The following is a 20,114-nucleotide window of genomic DNA, read 5'->3' as shown; positions in this document are numbered from 1 at the left end:
TACTCAATCATTCTCTTCAGGGCCTATTAGCCTTACTTGAATTTGTCACATATGGATGGCTAGACTAACATTTTCTTTCTTATTAAATCTCTCCTTTTTCCCCTTTGGTTAGCACTACCACCTGGTGACCTGGAGAGTTGATATTGAACTTCTGTTTAATCCTCATCCTAATTAAGTGAAGCAGCTGAGCAACCAGAAACCTCTGCCTCCTTCCCTTTTGAGGCTCAAATCCACCGCACTCCAGGCCATTCCAGTTTAGGAAGGAAAAACGCAATCTGTGATTCAAATGTGTTCTGATTCCACAGGGCCCGGTGTTACTTCTCAGCTTCTGAGTTGGCCTGTACTCATATCTTTAAAGAACATTAAAGAGGCTTTGGCACAGTTACAAGTCAAGGTTCCTAATCTGATGTTTGCTCACATTCAAAATAGTGAAGGCCTCTTTACCAGTACTCCATTCCTCATAAGGGCATGTGAAGCATTGCATGCAATTACATCACGTATTTAAAATCATCTTCCAAGGCATTAAGATTTGCCATATAAGCAAAAGTGTCTGCTATTGTGAATTAATCACTCACCTTTGTTGCACAAATGTTGGAACTAAATTTCCTTTCCTTTCTCCTCTTTCCCAAATTATTGTCTCTTCAAATATAAAAATAAAATCTTTCACGTTTCATGCCAAGCAGAAACTAATGTAAGATACTTTTTTCCATTACCTTTTTTCTAGTTTCCTTATCAAGATAGCATTGCTACCTTAGGTAAATAACTGTTGAAGTACAAAACAGATTTTAGGAGTTCTAGGAGAAAATTATGAGCAGCTCTTTAGCACTGGTCGATTAGTACTTTTGTTAAGAAAGACTGCTATCAGAAAGCCCCTGTGAATCTCTGTTCCAAGGTGGGAAAGTATCCTTTCAAAATAACTTAAAGGAATCACTCTAACATAAAGCCTGCACTAATACCTATACACGTACTGCTTAGTCACTAAGTGGTGTCCAACTCTTTTTTGACCCCATGGGATATTTCAGGCAAGAATACTGGAGTGGGTTGCGATTTCCTTCTCCAATATTCATATATTACTCATTTTAAAAATATCTTTATAATTTAATTTATCATAATAGAAATGAAAAGAGGTTTTTTGAGAGCTCTTTGAAAATTATACTTTTACATTAACAGAGTAAATGTCAGAGGATTCATTTAATTTTTTCACACTCTAAGTCTACCATAAAACTCTCACTTTCTTCTTTCTTATCAACTAGTTCTTGCTGAAATAATGTAACTGCTTTTCTTTCTCTCCTTCATCTTTCTAAGTTCCTGATTCCCTCAGAGTATCACAGAATAACCATAAAATCTAAGCATGCCTTCTTCTCACAGTTAACATCTGTTCTAGGTAATTCTACTGTCCCTGCCTATTGCACTGTCAATGCTGCTGCTGCTGCTAAGCCGCTTCAGTCGTGTCTGACTCTGTGTGACCCCATAGATGGCAGCCCACCAGGCTCCCCAGTCCCTGGGATTCTCCAGGCAAGAACACTGGAGTGCTTGCCATTTCCTTCTCCAATGCATGAAAGTGAAAAGTGAAAGTGATGTCGCTCAGTCGTGTCCAACTCTTCGCGACCCCATGGACTGCAGCCTACCAGGCTCCTCCGTCCATGGGATTTTTCCAGGCAAAAGTACTGCAGCAGGGTGCCATCATCCAGGTTTAGATGCCACATTAACTTGCAAGAAAATTCTGCCATGGCCTTCACCATGGAAAACTGCTGAACACATCAGAATTCAGTATGCACATGTATGGTTGATCTGTGCTAGTATGCTCATTTAAACATACAGGTGTGCCTTAATTACATGAGATTCCTCCAGGAGCTTCCCAGGCTTGGGAACATTTCTAAGACACTCAGATTTTGAATTCTGTTCATAGCTATCCAATGGCATATCTGAAATGGTAAAATATTTAATAGCAAGAATTTAAGTGGTTTTTGAAGAGTTACGACTAAGTCCCTGATGTCCTGATTGTTGGCTGATCAGCTCCTGACACTGGATCCAAAGAAAGCCGTGCTCACTGCTGTTAAGAGTACTATATAAGGTCTTTCAGCTTCACAGCAGCACCTGCCTAGGTTGATGTCACAAATACCTTCTGCGCCTCAAAAGGAGCAGTTTTCAAGTTGCTGTGGGTGTCAGAATCACATGAATTACTTCAGAGAATGCAGACTCTTAGGCAGTGGTGGAAATATGCAATATTTAACAAAACATCTCAGGTGCAATATGCTGATGCAGGTGGTCTCAAGGCTCACACTCACAGAAGCACTGCACCTGAATATGCAAAAGGTTCCCGCAAGCAGCAGAGGAGGTGACTCAAACTCACGAAAGGAAAACCACTAAGGCAGTACTATCACAGGCCAGGAATCCAAGACCAGAGGAATATTTAGGTCTTTATGCTAAAGGCACATGTTAAAAATACCTATTCGAGTAAAGCTGATGGTGTAAATGACCATCTTGGAGGAAGCTCTACCTAGATAATTTAAATTATTTGTGACTAGGTAAGTATTTCAAATTATTGGGATGTTCAGGGAAATCCTAGAGAAATTCTTATGAAATCTCAGGCTTATGTTCCAGAGTAATTATAAAATCAAAAGAATCACAACTTTATGATAAATGTAACCAGACAGTACTAACTATACTGCACATTATATATATATTTTAATTTGTGAGACTCTAAAAAGATTATATACACTTATTCAAACAAACTTGTATTTGCATTTGGAAATTTAGACTATTCTTAAAAAAAGAATGGTTTATGCAAATCCGTGTATATTACAAACATCACTCACGCATTTTTTTAAGTACAGGTCTTTTTTTTTCAATTGGAGGAAAATTGCTATACAATGTTGTGTTGGTTGCTGCTGCAGCACTGACATATATACAAATATCACTTCACTTTTGTAACTCAAGACTTCAGGCCTTTTCTATGAAAAAGTATCAAACCTACAGAAGGATGTCAAAGTATCTCTCTTCTTTCCATTCAGCACTCTCAGACATTAGATAGTAATATTAAAACATTTTCACCTATAGAGCTGAAACACACATTTGGCACCAGAAGGTTGCACATTGGCTTTTGCTTTCATGCAGTACCACTGAAAAGTCTCCAAGAAAGTTTGCCGTCCTCAAGAGCTGCAGCACTTGCATGCTAAGTCACTTCAGTCGTGTCCAACTCTGTGACTCTGTGGACACAGTCCACCAGGCTCCTCTGTCAGTGGGATTTCACAGGCAAGAATACTGGGGTGGGCTGCCTTTTTCTCCTCCAGGGCATTTTCCCTTAATGCCTCAAGAGGTTTATTCTCAGAAATAGCTGGTGTGTATGGCAGCTCCCTCTAAATCCTTATCCCAAGGATAACATCTGTGACTTCACCCTCATAAGGTTTCTAAATATAGCTCAAAGGAACACATTACCTCATTTTCTAACCTTGAGCAAACAAGCATATGCCTGTGGGAACAGTTTGTCTTGAAAATTCAGAAACATACTCTAGACTTTCACTGGGTTATCATAGAAAGAAAGTGAAGACTCCTAGCCCATTATAGTAAAGGTCCTGAAATGTTTTCAAATTATTTTTAACATTTACTGTGACAAAGTGTTGCATAAACTAATATCAATTTACAGTCCTTTTGGATATGAATTTTTAAGTAATTGCATACAAAAAGTTATAAAATGAGAGGGCTTCAAGGTGCCTTTTTCGTATATCTCAAGAGGAGCTTTAGCTGATAATGACAAATAGATAATTAAATCTCCAGCCTTATAGATGGGAGAAATATTTTAATCTCTTGGGTATGGCCACAAAGCTCCTGAATGGACTCATTATGAGTCTTTGCTCAGGGCATGGACAGATCTTCCCTGGTCAGAAAATCTAAAAGTATAACCACAAGCTAATTTTAATAGCTTTTGATCAGTGGCAGAAGATTGGAAGCATAGAGCTAACAATAAATCCTAGTTTGCAATAAACAATTTTATCACTTTTAGGATTTCATAAATATTTAATTGCAATCCTTTTGCACACACATTCTAGTAGCCTAACAAAAAATAAATAAGAATATAATCATACATGGATACTTCTCCAAATGAGTCTAACATAAAGAGCTAAAGAATCATCCTTCTCTCCCTCCCCAGTGAGTAAATATGAAATCCATTTTAATCAATATTCTCATTATTCTATTATTAATAATTCTTGTGATTCCATTATAAAACACAGCTAAGGAAGAAAAATGTTTATACTAAAATTATATAGTACTTTTGAAAAAGGAGAAGGCAAGGATTGATGAAAGAATTCTAAAACTAAACATCCTTTGTGAAACCAGAATTTATAAAGCAGTAGACAGTGTCAGTCTAAAATCACTGCGGATGGCGACTGCACCATGAAATTAGAAGATGATTGCTTCTTGGCAGGAAAGCTATGACAAACTTAGTCAGTGTATTAAAAAGCAAAGACATCATTTTGCCAACAAAGATCTGTATAGTCAAGAATATGGTCTTTCCAGTAGTCATGTACAGATATGAGAGTTGGATCATAAAGAAGGCAGAGCACCAAATAATTGGTGCTTTCAAACTGTGGTGTTGGAGAAGACTCTTGAGAGTCTCTTGGACAGCAAGGAGATAAAACCAGTCAATCCTAAAGGGAATCATCCCTGAATATTCATTGGAAAGACTGATCCTGAAGGTGAAGCTCCAATACTCTGGCCACCTGATGTGAAGAGCCAACTCATTGGAAAAGACCCTGATGCTCAGAAAGATTGAGGGCAGAAGAAGAGGGCAACAGAGGATGAGATGGTTGGATGGCATCACCGACTCAACGGACATGAGCTTGGGCAAACTCCAGGAGATGGTGAGGGACAGGGAGGCCTGGCATGCTGCAGTCCATGGGGTCACAAAGAGTTGGGCAGGGCTTGGTGACTGAACAACAATGAACAGACAGAGTCAGAGGGATCCAGGACTCTTAATCAGGTTTAGCATGGCAACGTTCGGGTGAAGTAAAGTAGTCCTGTTATCTCCACAGCTGACTTGGGTAATCAGGATAAAATGTCCCATCTGCCAAGGTATTTCTCATAGAAGGTTTCTAAGTCATTACTTCTCAGCACTATGAAAGGTCAACACACGGCAGTTTAAACATCCAGCCATCCACATAGGAAAAGCCACTCTTCATCTAGCCCAGTTCAGGATGAACTTGCCTTTTAGGTACACAATGTTCCCATTTTCTGCAACGAGCAAAGAAATAATGAACACATGTGTTGCAGGAGAAACTAAATAAGGTGCAGGAGGACCATCCAGAAGACACAGAACTTCTAATAAAAACTATGAAACAAGAAGTCTCACATGTGGCAGATGACTATCATTCAGTTTGCAAACGTTAAGTCGGTTTTAACAATGCTGCTAGCTCCTGAAACTACAGCCCAGAAACAGAAACAACACATGAGGGTAGGTCTGGAGTATTCTCATCATCTGCTTCTTCATGAGCCGTTATATATTCACTGACTCATCTACTGAATTTGCAGTTCTTGTAACAGCACTCTTGAGAGTTCTCTCAGACTATTAAACTCAGAAACAAGTTGATAAAAATGTATGTATTAATTTTTTAACTCATACAGTCTTCAGAAATGTATTGAGTACTCCTGATGGCAGCTCACCAGTACCTCAAGCACTTCTAGGTGTGACATTCATGATCTCCAGGCCCAGGCCTTTGTGCTTATTGTTAATACATCACTAGTATTTTAAGAGAGAGAACTGTTATCTTCTTTCCCAACACAACTTGCAAACTAAGCTGTAAGATTCTTCCCTGACTGAGGCTTTTTTAGGTGACTGGATCCTTAATGGAATAGCCTGTAACAGAATTTTTAAAAATATGCTATTCAGGCTAAAATATATGTTATGACATTAATAATGGAATAATCGGGCATGGGTTACACATAATTAAACATTCCAGGAAACTGGTGACTAAATAAATAAATCAGTGAAGTAACTGCCCAGGGCAAGGGTGGTGATGATGATTTATCTCTGGAATTCTTTTGGATATGAACAAATGCTCCAAATAATTTTCATGTATTTTGAATATTTTCAAACAAAATATCACATAGGTCCACAATCCAGTGATACACACTTGCATAGCTTTTTAAAATCATATCATAGCATGTTAATGGCTTTTACTATCCAAATCCAGAGGTTATTATATTTTCTATGGCAAATATTCCAAATTTCCAGTTTCTTATATATTAACTGAATAAATAACTTCAATATGAGTTCTTATATAATCTAACTGCCAATTCCACTCCTTCTCAAATCTGTGTTTTAATCAATTTGTTCCATGAGTATCACTGTGGTAACAGTTCCCTTGCCTTAAATCTGTCCTCTAGTTTACATTTTTTCCTGCTCTCATTTTGCTACTTTTATTTATTTATTTTCATTTTGCTACTTTTAAAACTTTAACGGATTTTCATAGGAAACTTTCATTCTCTTGATGTTATTTCCTATATGACGTCCATCACCCTTGGACAGAAAGATCAAGCCAGTCAGTCATAAAGGATATCAACCCTGAATATTCATTGAAAAAATAGATGCTGAAGCTGAAGCACCAATACTTTGGCCACCTGATGTGAAGAGCCAACTCATTGGAAAAGACCCTAATACTGGGAAAGATTGAGGGCAAGAGGAGAAGGGGGCAACAGCGGATGAGATTGTTGGATGGCACCAGCGACTCAATGGACATGAGTTTGAGCAAACTTAGGAAGATAGTGGACAGGGAAACCTGGTGTGCTGCAGTTCTTGGGGTCACAGAGTCAGACATGACTTAGCAACTGAACAACAACAATCTCTCTAGACCACATTAATTCTTTACTTTCCAACACTTTCATAATATTTTATTCATCACATTGACACACTGGATATAGTTAATTGTCTACAGGGCATTGTCCCCACTAGACCATGAACTCACTGAGAACAAGAACTGCATCTTGTTCATTTTTATATCTCCCAATCTAGCAATGCTTCATCATAACAAAGCCCACCAACAAACATGAAGGACCACTTACAAAAAAAAAATATAACTAGGCATTTAGCCACTAATTTCAAAGTTCATGTCATAATACAATGACATTTGCAAGGCAATTAATTAGTTCCTTACATACAAGGAATGAAAATTAGAACATGTAAGTGCAAAAGCAGTGCCATTTCCTATTAAAGCATATATCATTTAAAAAAGAATGAGGGAATAATATAACATTACCAGAACTCATGTAAATAAAGCTACAGAACTTCATTTAGGGACCTAAATAAGTGGGGATAATTGTTTTGGTATTGGAAATCTCACATTTGAAAAGATGCTAATTCTTTAAAAATTAACTTATAAATCCAATGCACATTCAGTCATAACTACAGCAGGATTTTTAATGGCTTTGTCAAACTGATTTTGAGATCTATACTTAAGAGAAAACGTGTAAAATTTTGAACAAGAACAAGAGAAAATGTCGCCAACCACAACACACTATAAAATGAAGCTAATCAGAGCAACGTGGTGCTAGTGCCACAGAGAACGGACACCAGTTGAACAGAACTGAATCAATTCCCTAAAATAAAAATATTAGCATTAAGATAAAGACATCATTTCAAATCTATGAATAAGAAAGGTCTTGTAAACAAACAGGATTAAATAATTGGTTATAAATGTATAATGTTAAAGAAAATTATGCTATACATAAAAACTCATTAGAGAAGAAGGTGTGGAGAAAATAGATGTAAAATAGCTTACAGATAAAAAAATGAAAAATTTTCAAAATGTTCATGTAGCAAAGGTCTATGGAAATCAGAACCAGAGAAACAGAAAGCTACAAATTGAATACCATGTAAATTAAAAGCCATTGAGATAATGAAATACATCACAAAGTTAAAAAAAAAAAAGACATGATATTGAGAGAAAATACTGTAAAATCATCTTCTACAAAAAGGCTTAAAACCTCAAAACATCCAAAATATATAGGAAAAGAGTAGGAAAAATGCCTCACCCATCTTCTGTTAGACTTTTCTTTTTCTTCTAACAGGGTAACAATTCATAAAAGAAAACTAAATACACACGGAAGATGTATAGGAAAAGATGCTCAAGTTATTTTAACTAGTTCTGTAACAACTTCAAAAAAACCTTATTTTTGTTTCCATACTGTCGAAAATGTAAAAGATATATACTGTTTACTATCATGTAGGGTATGAGGGCATTGGGGCCCCTCATACATGGTTGATGGAGGGTTCTAATGGGAATCCCTTTGGAATACAACTTGCAATATTTATCGAAAATGTTACACTCTTTAAACCAAAAATTCCACTTTCAAGAATGAATCATACCGGTCTTTGTGGAAGATGGCGGAGGAGTAGGACGGGGAGACCACTTTCTCTCCTAAAATTCATCAAAAGAATAACTGAACGCAGAGCAAACTTCGCAAAACAACTTCTGATCGCTAGCTGAGGTCATCAGGCGCCCAGAAAAGCAGCCCATTGTCTTCGAAAGGAGGTAGGACGAAATATAAAAGATAAAAAGTGAGACAAAAGAGCTAAGGACGGAGATCCGTCCGGGGAAGTCTTAGGTGGCATTGCTTGGGGTAGGGTCTGGTCCTGAGTGCCCTGAGGACAATCGGAGGGAGCTTCTGTGAGGTGCCAACTTGAACTGTGGGAGACCAAAAGAGAGAGAGTAAATTAACCGGCCGGAACACACTGCCGGCGGTTCGCAGACCAAAGAGTCCGAGAAAATCCAGAGAAGAGCTCGCAGGCTGCGGACCTGCCCAGCCCCGCCGGAGGCAGGAGGCAGGGGGGAGGGGAAGGTCGCGGAGAGACACAGGGCGCAGGCACCCGACCGGCGCGGGCGGGGACTGGGGCTGGGGACGCGGAGGGCAGACGGCGCATGCACCCGACTGGCGCCAGCGGAAACTGAGACTGGGTCCGCGGAAGGGCCCACTGCGCGCCACACCTGGGGAGAGTGCGCCCACCAAGCCCCTGGCTGCCTGGACCGCTCTGACGGGGAAGGCACAGAGACCAGGCGCAGCTTTTCGCTCCGCGCTTTTGTGGAACACCCGAGGGCTGGAACCTCGCGCAGCGCGGAGCGCGCTCCATATAGAACAGCCGGGAGCCTGAGCAGCGCAGACGGAGAAAGCAGCGACGGCCCCTCCCGACAGCGCCAGCCTGTCCCCGCGGCGCAAGTCCGTCCTCACAGCGCCAGCCCCGCCCAGCAGAGCGAAGGAACTAGCTACCTGAATAAGAGTCCACCTCCGCCCGCCTGTGTCAGGGCGGAAACGAGGCTCTGAAGAGACCGGCAAACAGAAGCCAAATAAACAAAGGGAACCGCTTCAGAAGAGACTGGTGCAACAGATTAAAATCCCTGTAGAAAACACCGACTACCCCGGAAGGGGCCTGTAGATATCGAGAAGCGTAAGCTGGAACGAGGAGCTATCTGAAACTGAGCCGAACCCACACTGACCGCAACAGCTCCAGAGAAACTCCTAGATATAATTTATTTTTTTCTCTTTTTTTAAATTTTTTTTCTTTTTTTTCTTTTTTATTTTTTCTCTTTTATTTTCCTTTAAAATCCCCTATTACTCCCCCATTACTCCTTAACTTTCATTTCCATAGATTTTTATGATTTTTTTAATTAGGGAAAAAGAAAAATTTTTTTTTCTTTTTCTTTTTTTTCTTTCTTTTTTTTTCTTTCCTTTTTCTCTTCTATTTTCTATTTTTCTTTTTCTCTTATTTCTTTTAAAGTCCTCTAGTACTCCTCTACTACTCCTTAATTTTCATTTTCAATACACTATAACCTTACAAAAAAAAAAAAGAAGAAAAGCCCTATTTTTAAACCGAACATTATTCTCTCCCAATCTTGACTCTCTGTTTTCTACCTCAGAACACCTTTATTTCCTCCTTTCCCCTTCTCTTCCCAATCCAATTCTGTGAATCTTTGTAGGTGTCTGAGATACGGAGAACACTCTGGGAACAGACAGCTGCGTAGATCTGTCTCTCTCCTCTTGAGTCCCCTTTTTTCTCCTCCTGCTCATCTCTGTCTCCCTCCTCCCTCTCCTCTTCTTCATGTAACTCTGTGAACCTCTCTGGGTGTCCCTAACAGGGGAGAATCTTTTCGCCATTAACCTAGAAGTTTTCTTATCAGGGCTGCATAGTTGGAGAAGTCCTGAGACTACAGGAAGAATAAAACTGAAATCCAGAGGCAGGAGACTTAAGCCCAAAACCTGAAAACACCAGAAAACTCCTGACTACATGGAACTTTAAGTAATAAGTGACTGTCCAAAAGCCTCCATACCTACACTGAAACCAACCACCACCCAAGAGCCAATAAGTTTTAGAGCAAGACATACCACGCAAATTCTCCAGCAACGCAGGAACATAGCCCTGAACATCAACATACAGGCTGCCCAAGGTCACACCTAACACATAGACCCATCTCAAAACTCATTACTGGGCACTCCATTGCTCTCCAAAGAGAAGAAATCAAGTTCCACGCACCAGAACACTGACGTAAGCTTCCCTAACCAGGAAACCTTGACAAGCCAATCGTCTAACCCCACCCACTGGGTTAATCCTCCACAATAAAAAGGAACCACAGACCTCCAGAATACAGAAAGCCCACTCCAGACACAGCAATCTAGACAAAGTGAAAAGGCAAAGAAATACCCAACAGGTAAAGGAACATGAAAAATGCCCACCAAGTCAAACAAAAGAGGAGGAGATAGGGAATCTACCTGAAAAAGAATTTAGAATAATGATAATAAAAATGATCCAAAATCTTGAAAACAAAATGGAGTTACAGATAAATAGCCTGGAAACAAAGATTGAAAAGATTCAAGAAATGGTTAATAAAGACCTAGAAAAAATAAGAGTCAATTAAAAATGAACAATGCAATGAATGAGATCAAAAACACTTTGGAGGGAACCAAGAGTAGAATAACGGAGGCAGATAGGATAAGTGAGGTAGAAGATAAAATGGTGGAAATAAATGAAGCAGAGAGGGAAAAAGAAAAAAGGATCAAAAGAAATGAGGACAACCTCAGGGACCTCTGAGACAATGTGAAACGCCCCAACATTCGAATCATAGGAGTTCCAGAAGAAGAAGACAAAAAGAAAGGCCATGAGAAAATACTCGAGGAGATAACAGCTGAAAACTCCCCTAAAATGGGGAAGGAAATAGCCACCCAAGTCCAAGAAACCCAGAGAGTCCCAAACAGGATAAACCCAAGACGAAACACCCCAAGACACATATTAATCAAATTAACAAAGATCAAATACAAAGAACAAATATTAAAAGCAGCAAGGGAAAAACAACAAATAACACACAAAGGGATTCCCATAAGGATAACAGCTGATCTATCAATAGAAACCCTCCAGGCCAGAAGGGAATGGCAGGACGTACTAAAAGTAATGAAAGAGAATAAGCTACAACCTAGATTACTGTATCCAGCAAGGATCTCATTCAGATATGAAGGAGAATTCAAAAGCTTTACAGATAAGCAAAAGCTGAGAGAATTCAGCACCACCAAAACAGCTCTTCAACAAATGCTAAAGGATCTTCTCTAGGCAGGAAATGCAGAAAGGTTGTATAAACGTGAACCCAAAACAGCAAAGTAAATGACAACGGGAACACACCTATCAATAATTACCCTAAATGTAAATGGGTTGAATGCCCCAACCAAAAGACAAAGATTGGCTGAATGGATACAAAAACAAGACCCCCATATATGCTGTCTACAAGAGACCCACCTCAAAACAAGAGACACATACAGACTAAAAGTGAAGGGCTGGAAAAAAATATTTCATGCAAATGGAGACCAAAAGAAAGCAGGAGTCGCAATACTCATATCAGATAAAATAGACTTTCAAATAAAGGATGTGAAAAGAGACAAAGAAGGACACTACATAATGATCAAAGGATCAATCCAAGAAGAAGATATAACAATTATAAATATATATGCACCCAACATAGGAGCACCGCAATATGTGCGGCAAACACTAACGAGTATGAAAGAGGAAATTAATAGTAACACAATAATAGTGGGAGACTTTAATACCCCACTCACAACTATGGATAGATCAACTAAACAGAAAATTAACAAGGAAACACAAACCTTAAATGACACAATGGACCAGCTAGACCTAATTGATATCTATAGGACATTTCACCCCAAAACAATCAACTTCACCTTTTTCTCAAGTGCACACGGAACCTTCTCCAGAATAGATCATATCCTGGGCCATAAATCTGGTCTGGGAAAATTCAAAAAAATTGAAATCATTCCAGTCATCTTTTCTGACCACAGTGCAGTAAGATTAGATCTCAATTACAGGAAAAAAATTGTTAAAACTTCAAACATATGGAGGCTAAATAACACGCTTCTGAATAACCAACAAATCATAGAAGAAATCAAAAAAGAAATCAAAATATGTATAGAAATGAATGAAAATGAAAACACAACAACCCAAAACCTATGGGACACTGTAAAAGCAGTGCTAAGGGGAAGGTTCATAGCATTACAGGCTTACATCAAGAAACAAGAAAAAAACCAAATAAATAACCTAACTCTACACCTAAAGCAATTAGAGAAGGAAGAAATGAAGAACCCCAGGGTTAGCAGAAGGAAAGAAATCTTAAAAATTAGGGCAGAAATAAATGCAATAGAAACTAAAGAGACCATAGCAAAAATCAACAAAGCTAAAAGCTGGTTTTTTGAAAAAATAAACAAAATTGACAAACCATTAGCAAGACTCATTAAGAAACAAAGAGAGAAGAACCAAATTAACAAAATTAGAAATGAAAATGGAGAGATCACAACAGACAACTCTGAAATACAAAGGATCATAAGAGACTACTACCAGCAGCTCTATGCCAATAAAATGGACAACTTGGATGAAATGGACAAATTCTTAGAAAAGTATAACTTTCCAAAACTGAACCAGGAAGAAATAGAAGATCTTAACAGACCCATCACAAGCAAGGAAATCGAAACTGTAATCAAAAATCTTCCAGCAAACAAAAGCCCAGGACCAGATGGCTTCACAGCTGAATTCTACCAAAAATTTAGAGAAGAGCTAACACCTATCTTACTCAAACTCTTCCAGAAAATTGCAGATGGAGGTAAGCTTCCAAACTCATTCTATGAGGCCACCATCACCCTAATACCAAAACCAGACAAAGATGCCACAAAAAAAGAAAACTACAGGCCAATATCACTGATGAACATAGATGCAAAAATCCTTAACAAAATTCTAGCAAACAGAATCCAACAACATATTAAAAAAATCATACACCATGACCAAGTGGGCTTTATCCCAGGAATGCAAGGATTCTTTAATATCCGCAAATCAATGTAATACACCACATTAACAAATTGAAAGATAAAAACCATATGATTATCTCAATAGATGCAGAGAAAGCCTTTGACAAAATTCAACACTCATTTATGATTAAAACTCTCCAAAGAGCAGGAATAGAAGGAACATACCTCAACATAATAAAAGCTATATATGACAAACCTACAGCAAGCATCACCCTCGATGGTGAAAAATTGAAAGCATTTCCCCTGAAATCAGGAACAAGACAAGGGTGCCCACTCTCACCACTACTATTCAACATAGTGTTGGAAGTTTTGGCCACAGCAATCAGAGCAGAAAAAGAAGTAAAAGGAATCCAGATAGGAAAAGAAGAAGTGAAACTCTCACTGTTTGCAGATGACATGATCCTCTACATAGAAAACCCTAAAGACTCTACAAGAAAATTACTAGAGCTAATCAATGAATATAGTAAAGTTGCAGGATATAAAATTAACACACAGAAATCCCTTGCATTCCTATATACTAACAATGAAAAAACAGAAAGAGAAATTAAGGAAACAATACCATTCACCATTGCAACAAAAAGAATAAAATACTTAGGAATATATCTACCTAAAGAAACAAAAGACCTATACATAGAAAACTATAAAACACTGATGAAAGAAATCAAAGAGGACACAAACAGATGGAGAAACATACCGTGTTCATGGATTGGAAGAATCAATATTGTCAAAATGGCTATTCTACCCAAAGCAGTCTATAGATTCAATGCAATCCCTATCAAGCTACCAACGGTATTTTTCACAGAACTAGAACAAATAATTTCACAACTTGTATGGAAATACAAAAAACCTCGAATAGCCAAAGTAATCTTGAGAAAGAAGAATGGAACTGGAGGAATCAACCTGCCTGACTTCAGACTCTACTACAAAGCCACAGTCATCAAGACAGTATGGTACTGGCACAAAGACAGAAATATAGATCAATGGAACAGAATAGAAAGCCCAGAGATAAATCCACGAACCTATGGACACCTTATCTTTGACAAAGGAGGCAAGGATATACAATGGAAAAAAGACAACCTCTTTAACAAGTGGTGCTGGGAAAACTGGTCAACCACTTGTAAAAGAATGAAACTAGAACACTTTCTAACACCATACACAAAAATAAACTCAAAATGGATTAAAGATCTAAATGTCAGACCAGAAACTATAAAACTCCTAGAGGAGAACATAGGCAAAACACTCTCCGACATAAATCACAGCAAGATCCTCTATGACCCACCTCCCAGAATATTGGAAATAAAAGCAAAACTAAACAAATGGGACCTAATGAAACTTAAAAGCTTTTGCACTACAAAGGAAACTATAAGTAAGGTGAAAAGACAGCCCTCAGATTGGGAGAAAATAATAGCAAATGAAGAAACAGACAAAGGATTAATCTCAAAAATATACAAGCAACTCCTGCAGCTCAATTCCAGAAAAATAAATGACCCAATCAAAAAATGGGCCAAAGAACTAAACAGACATTTCTCCAAAGAAGACATACAGATGGCTAACAAACACATGAAAAGATGCTCAACATCACTCATTATTAGAGAAATGCAAATCAAAACCACAATGAGGTACCATTACACGCCAGTCAGGATGGCTGCTATCCAAAAGTCTACAAGCAATAAATGCTGGAGAGGGTGTGGAGAAAAGGGAACCCTCTTACACTGTTGGTGGGAATGCAAACTAGTACAGCCGCTATGGAAAACAGTGTGGAGATTTCTTAAAAAACTGGAAATAGAACTGCCATATGACCCAGCAATCCCACTTCTGGGCATACACACCGAGGAAACCAGATCTGAAAGAGACACGTGCACCCCAATGTTCATCGCAGCACTGTTGATAATAGCCAGGACATGGAAGCAACCTAGATGCCCATCAGCAGATGAATGGATAAGGAAGCTGTGGTACATATATACCATGGAATATTACTCAGCCATTAAAAAGAATTCATTTGAACCAGTCCTAATGAGATGGATGAAACTGGAGCCCCTTATACAGAGTGAAGTAAGCCAGAAAGATAAAGAACATTACAGCATACTAACACATATATATGGAATTTAGAAAGATGGTAATGATAACCCTATATGCAAAACAGAAAAAGAGACACAGAAATACAGAACAGACTATTGAACTCTGTGGGAGAAGGTGAGGGTGGGATATTTCAAAAGAACAGCATGTATACTATCTATGGTGAAACAGATCACCAGCCCAGGTGGGATGCATGAGACAAGTGCTCTAGCCTGGTGCACTGGGAGGACCCGGGGGAATCGGGTGGAGAGGGAGGTGGGAGGGGGAATCGGGATGGGGAATACGTGTAAATCCATGGCTGATTCATATCAATGTATGACTAAACCCACTGAAATGTGAAGTGATTGGCCTCCAACTAATTAAAAAAAAAAAAAAAGAATGAATCATACCAAAATACATATATGTACAACAAAAGACTGTTCAAGGATGTTCAGTGCAGTCTTGATTATAATAATGAAAATTTAGAAAAAATGGAATAAAGCCCCTCAGACTTATTTTTATAAACGTGTCAGAGAACATTTATGTTCACGTAAAATATTAAACTGCATAGAAATTGTTAAAAAAAGGACCAGATTTATATACATCAAATATTAATAATTTTTTCTGAGGATAAAAGCTATGGGAGGTCACAGAAGGAGAAAAACAAAAGTTTCACATTGTTATCTCTCTTGTTTGAATGAGTACAACTAGAATGCATTCTTGCAGTTTTTATATATTTTAAAAAACAACCATAAAAAAATACCTAGAATATGTGTACTTAATTGCAAAAAAAAATAGTGGGACTGAAAGTTTATGGTCTGAGTAATCAATAATTAATCAGCAATTCATTCAACAAATATATATTGGTATAATCCAGTACCAAAGATTAAGTTAGGTAGTAGTCACACAGGATGAGACAAGCCCTACCCTCATGATCACTCAAAAATCATAGGGACCCGAAAAGTAGCTGAATTATAAGGTGACAACTGCTAATGCACAGATACACAGATGTCACATTTTTGCTGGGGAGGACAGGCAGGTTTCAGGTAGGGTGGTGCAAGTGAAAAAAAAATTTTTAAGTGAATAGTAATATTCCCAACAGACAAGGGGAGAGGAGAAGAAAATCATGTAATGGGCAAAGTCATCCTGACCTGAGGTCACAGGCTCTGCTGTGCTCCTGTCTTGAGTTGAATGTTATCTCCCATCCCTTACTTAAAACCTGTGCACCCTCAGCTAAGAGACTCGGCCCCTCTCAACTCCATGTCATAGCAGGCTATAACATGGCTGCAGCAACCACACCACTCCATGGGTTCACCAAGAAGACTGAACAAAATCATTCATAAAAGCCTCAGGACAGTATTTAGAACATGTATATTGATAAAGATTTGCTACTCTTCTGTGTGTTACCTATAAAGAAGCCAAAGGATTGCAATATGTTCAGGAAACTGAAAGAAGGCTGAAATAGGTGGGTAGCAAAACTTTGAAACATTTGCTAGCATACACTAAAACACAAAGAACTCCAAGTAACTTCAGAGTGCTTCACGTAAATGCAGAATAAATCTAACTTGGGGTTCATTTACTTCCATGCTAATAGGAGACCTAGTTCATGATCAATAGAACAAATTTTAATATATATTCAATGAGATTTGCATATTTCCCTGGTAAATCTGTATAAATGATAATGAAATGGTTTACTTGCAAACATTTAAGGTTTCCAAAATTGTTATTTAAAGCAATGTTCAACAAGGAATTTAATTTTTGAAAAAAATTCATCTACTAAAATTAAAACATCTCATTTAAAAATAGCTTCTATTATTTAATACAAAACTCCTTTCGTTTCAGTTTCCATCTGCCTCTCTCTTTAGGACATCACTATTTATTTGCTTTCTCACCATCTTTCAAACCCATAAGAATTCACATGAACTATTGTTTCAAATCCCCCTCCCAATCTTCCTGTATTACCTGGCTCTTATATTACTGCATATACACAAAGCCCTGGTCCTGTCAATTACTAGTTATGTGACTTTAGATAAGTCACTTGACCTCTCTGAGCCTCAGTTTCCTCACTTATAAAATGGGAATAATACTTATTCCCATTATATATACTTATAAGGTTGTAAGAATTATACAAATTATCATATGTAAAACAAAACGGTGTCTGGAATCTTTTAAATGTTTAATTAACTGGTAATACTAGTTTAATTAACCTTCCAGTTCCTTAATCTTTCCTGTGGAACCCTTAACATGTCTCTCTTTTTCCTGCTTCTCTTTCAGGGCAATGTATACGGCTTTCTGCACTCTCTAAACTCCTCTGTCAGAATAATCTTCATGTCATATCTAATACTCTCTTGAAAGTCTTCATGTCTTACTTAATCTTTATCCCCATATGTGACTATCCTCCAACACTATCATTTCTAATTTTTTGTCCAATCTTATCATATTATTAAAATTAAAACTATATTTGGACATGAAGCAATACAAAATATTAAAAGAACTGAGTTTATTTTACTATGTAGTCTAAAAATTGAGTAAAATAGCTTGGGTTTATGATCAGCATTATTTTAAAGGAATAGCTATCTAATGACTATCCAAAGGAATATCTGATTTTTAACATTATAAATATAACTGTGAAAATAGATTATTAGAAACAAATATTACTGTAACTAGTACTAAAACTTCTGCTACAAGATTGATATATATTTTGTTCAGAACAGCTTTACCCAGTAGAATATTTATTTCTGTCTTGCAGCACAAGCTTTTCATAATGAATCACATTCAAAAATACATTAAAAAAAGATATACTAGTATATGTCAGGAAAAAAAATTGATGATGCTTTGAAGGTACTTTCCATGAAAAATTAAATATGGCACAATGGTCATTTTGTAGACTTCATTAATGAAATTGGAAAGAGATTATTAATCTTGAGTGTTAAATTGAACCTGTGGCGAAAATTGATCAGCTTCTCCTGGCTCAGAAATACCCGACAGCTACTATTGATCAAGAGTTTGGGACAGGTTATAATTTACATCTAAACACAAAGGATGTGCGATAGAAATAATTTTTAAAAGATTTCAGATTCAAAACATATATACTATGAAGCCTAACAGAGGAAGTCTTAGGAGTACTCGCTTTATCGTGGAGATCCACAGGAAAACATACCTGGCTAGGCTGAAGGCATCGTCGATCAAACCTGCTCGGTTGCTGACAGAGAGAAGCTATGAGGCCAACCAAAAAAGCAAAAATACAAAAATGGCGTTATTTAGGATTAGAATGGCAGATGTTCATATGTCTAAACAGATATTTGATGAGTCAAGTCCAGTTTACCTCATGATTCCTGATTAATTGATCAATTAATAATCTCCAGTTCCTTAAATCATAGTTGACTCTAAAATAGCCAGTTTGATTGATGTTCCCCAGCAACCAGCTTCCTTTGTCCAAAGTTATCCTATGGTGTTCTGAAAACAGCATTTTAGGGGTAAGAGAGATTTTCAATTTTAAGAGTTAAAACAGGAGGAAGTATGCTTTCTTAATATCAAATGTCACAGTACCAATAATTAAAAGAGGACACCATTCTAAATACCTAATTGAAGTCTACTTTTTACTAATTACACAATTAATCACTATGGTTAGAATTTGCTAGAAAACCTTTAGTGTCTTATTCATTAGTACTCAATTAACTGTTTTCTTATAATTAACATTTTTATTCTTGATAAAGCCCTATTATGTATATATAATTATCTTTCTCAAGATAAATATAACCAAGAAATCTACTACTGCATTCATGTGGCTTCCAGTTAGATTGTATATGTATCTGTGGTTGGAATAAAAAAAGGTTTCAGGTGCATAATCTACTTATTTTATTCAGGAAGAAAGGGATTACAACAGTAGGGCTCATTTATTTGAAAGTCACTGTTATTTCTTGCCCTCTTCCTTGTGCTTTTTGAATGTGCTAATAAATAACAGATTTTTCAGCATCATCAATCATGTTGGGAAAAAGAACCTCATTTAAAGCTCTTGTATTTCTACATATAATTAGAACAAAGATAATAAATTTTGCTTATTAGAATCACTTTGGAAAATGGTAACTTGATTGCATTTACTGGTTAAGTCAATTAAAGGAAGCCAGTAAAAGCAGTCTTATAACTTAACATATTTAACCCCTTCAAATATGATACAGAGAACTCATTCACTTTTTTTGTGTGTGTGTGTGTAATAAAGTTTTATTAAAGTATAAAGGAGATAGAGAAAGCTTCTGACATAGGCATCAGAAGGGGGCAAAAGAGTACCCCTTTGCTAGTGTTAGCAATGGAGTTATATACTCTCCAATGAATCCAAAGAATGTCTGGAGGTTGCAAAGACCTCACCAGACCCACTCCCACTCATTCACTTTTAATGGCAGCCTTTATTGACTTCCTAAAACCGTAGTTTACAATTCTAGTCACTTTGCTGCTGATGCCGTCAGGACTCATGCTTCATAGAAGTAGCATAATGTATGAAGTTATTTAAAACTTGTAGTATATATATTGGAAGGACTGATGCTGAAGCTGAAACTCCAATACTTTGGCCACCTGATGCGAAGAGCTGACTCATTGGAAAAGACCCTGATGCTGGGAAAGATTGAGGGCAGGAGGAGAAGGGGACGACAGAGGATGAGATGGTTGGATGGCATCACCGACTCAATGGACATGGGTTTGGGTGGACTCTGGGAGTT

General features: G+C 37.6%; 1 protein-coding gene across 1 annotated transcript in view; it reads right to left on the bottom strand.

Annotated features, from left to right (window-relative positions):
* Positions 1 to 20,114, bottom strand: part of TRHDE (thyrotropin releasing hormone degrading enzyme) — a 429,224-nt gene that overhangs the window by 71,874 nt on the left and 337,236 nt on the right. Inside the window, exons 11-12 of the mRNA XM_043879610.1 lie at positions 18,728 to 18,858; positions 18,563 to 18,618 (exon numbers count right to left, since the gene is read on the bottom strand). Of these exons, the coding sequence (XP_043735545.1) occupies positions 18,563 to 18,618; positions 18,728 to 18,858 (187 nt within the window). The remainder of the gene's footprint in view (positions 1 to 18,562; positions 18,619 to 18,727; positions 18,859 to 20,114) is intronic.

Source organism: Cervus elaphus, chromosome 3, assembly GCF_910594005.1.
Source record: "Cervus elaphus chromosome 3, mCerEla1.1, whole genome shotgun sequence".
Classification (NCBI taxonomy): Eukaryota; Metazoa; Chordata; class Mammalia; order Artiodactyla; family Cervidae; genus Cervus; species Cervus elaphus.
Note: the sequence above shows the minus strand (reverse complement) of the source record. Positions and strands in the feature narration are given on the sequence as shown.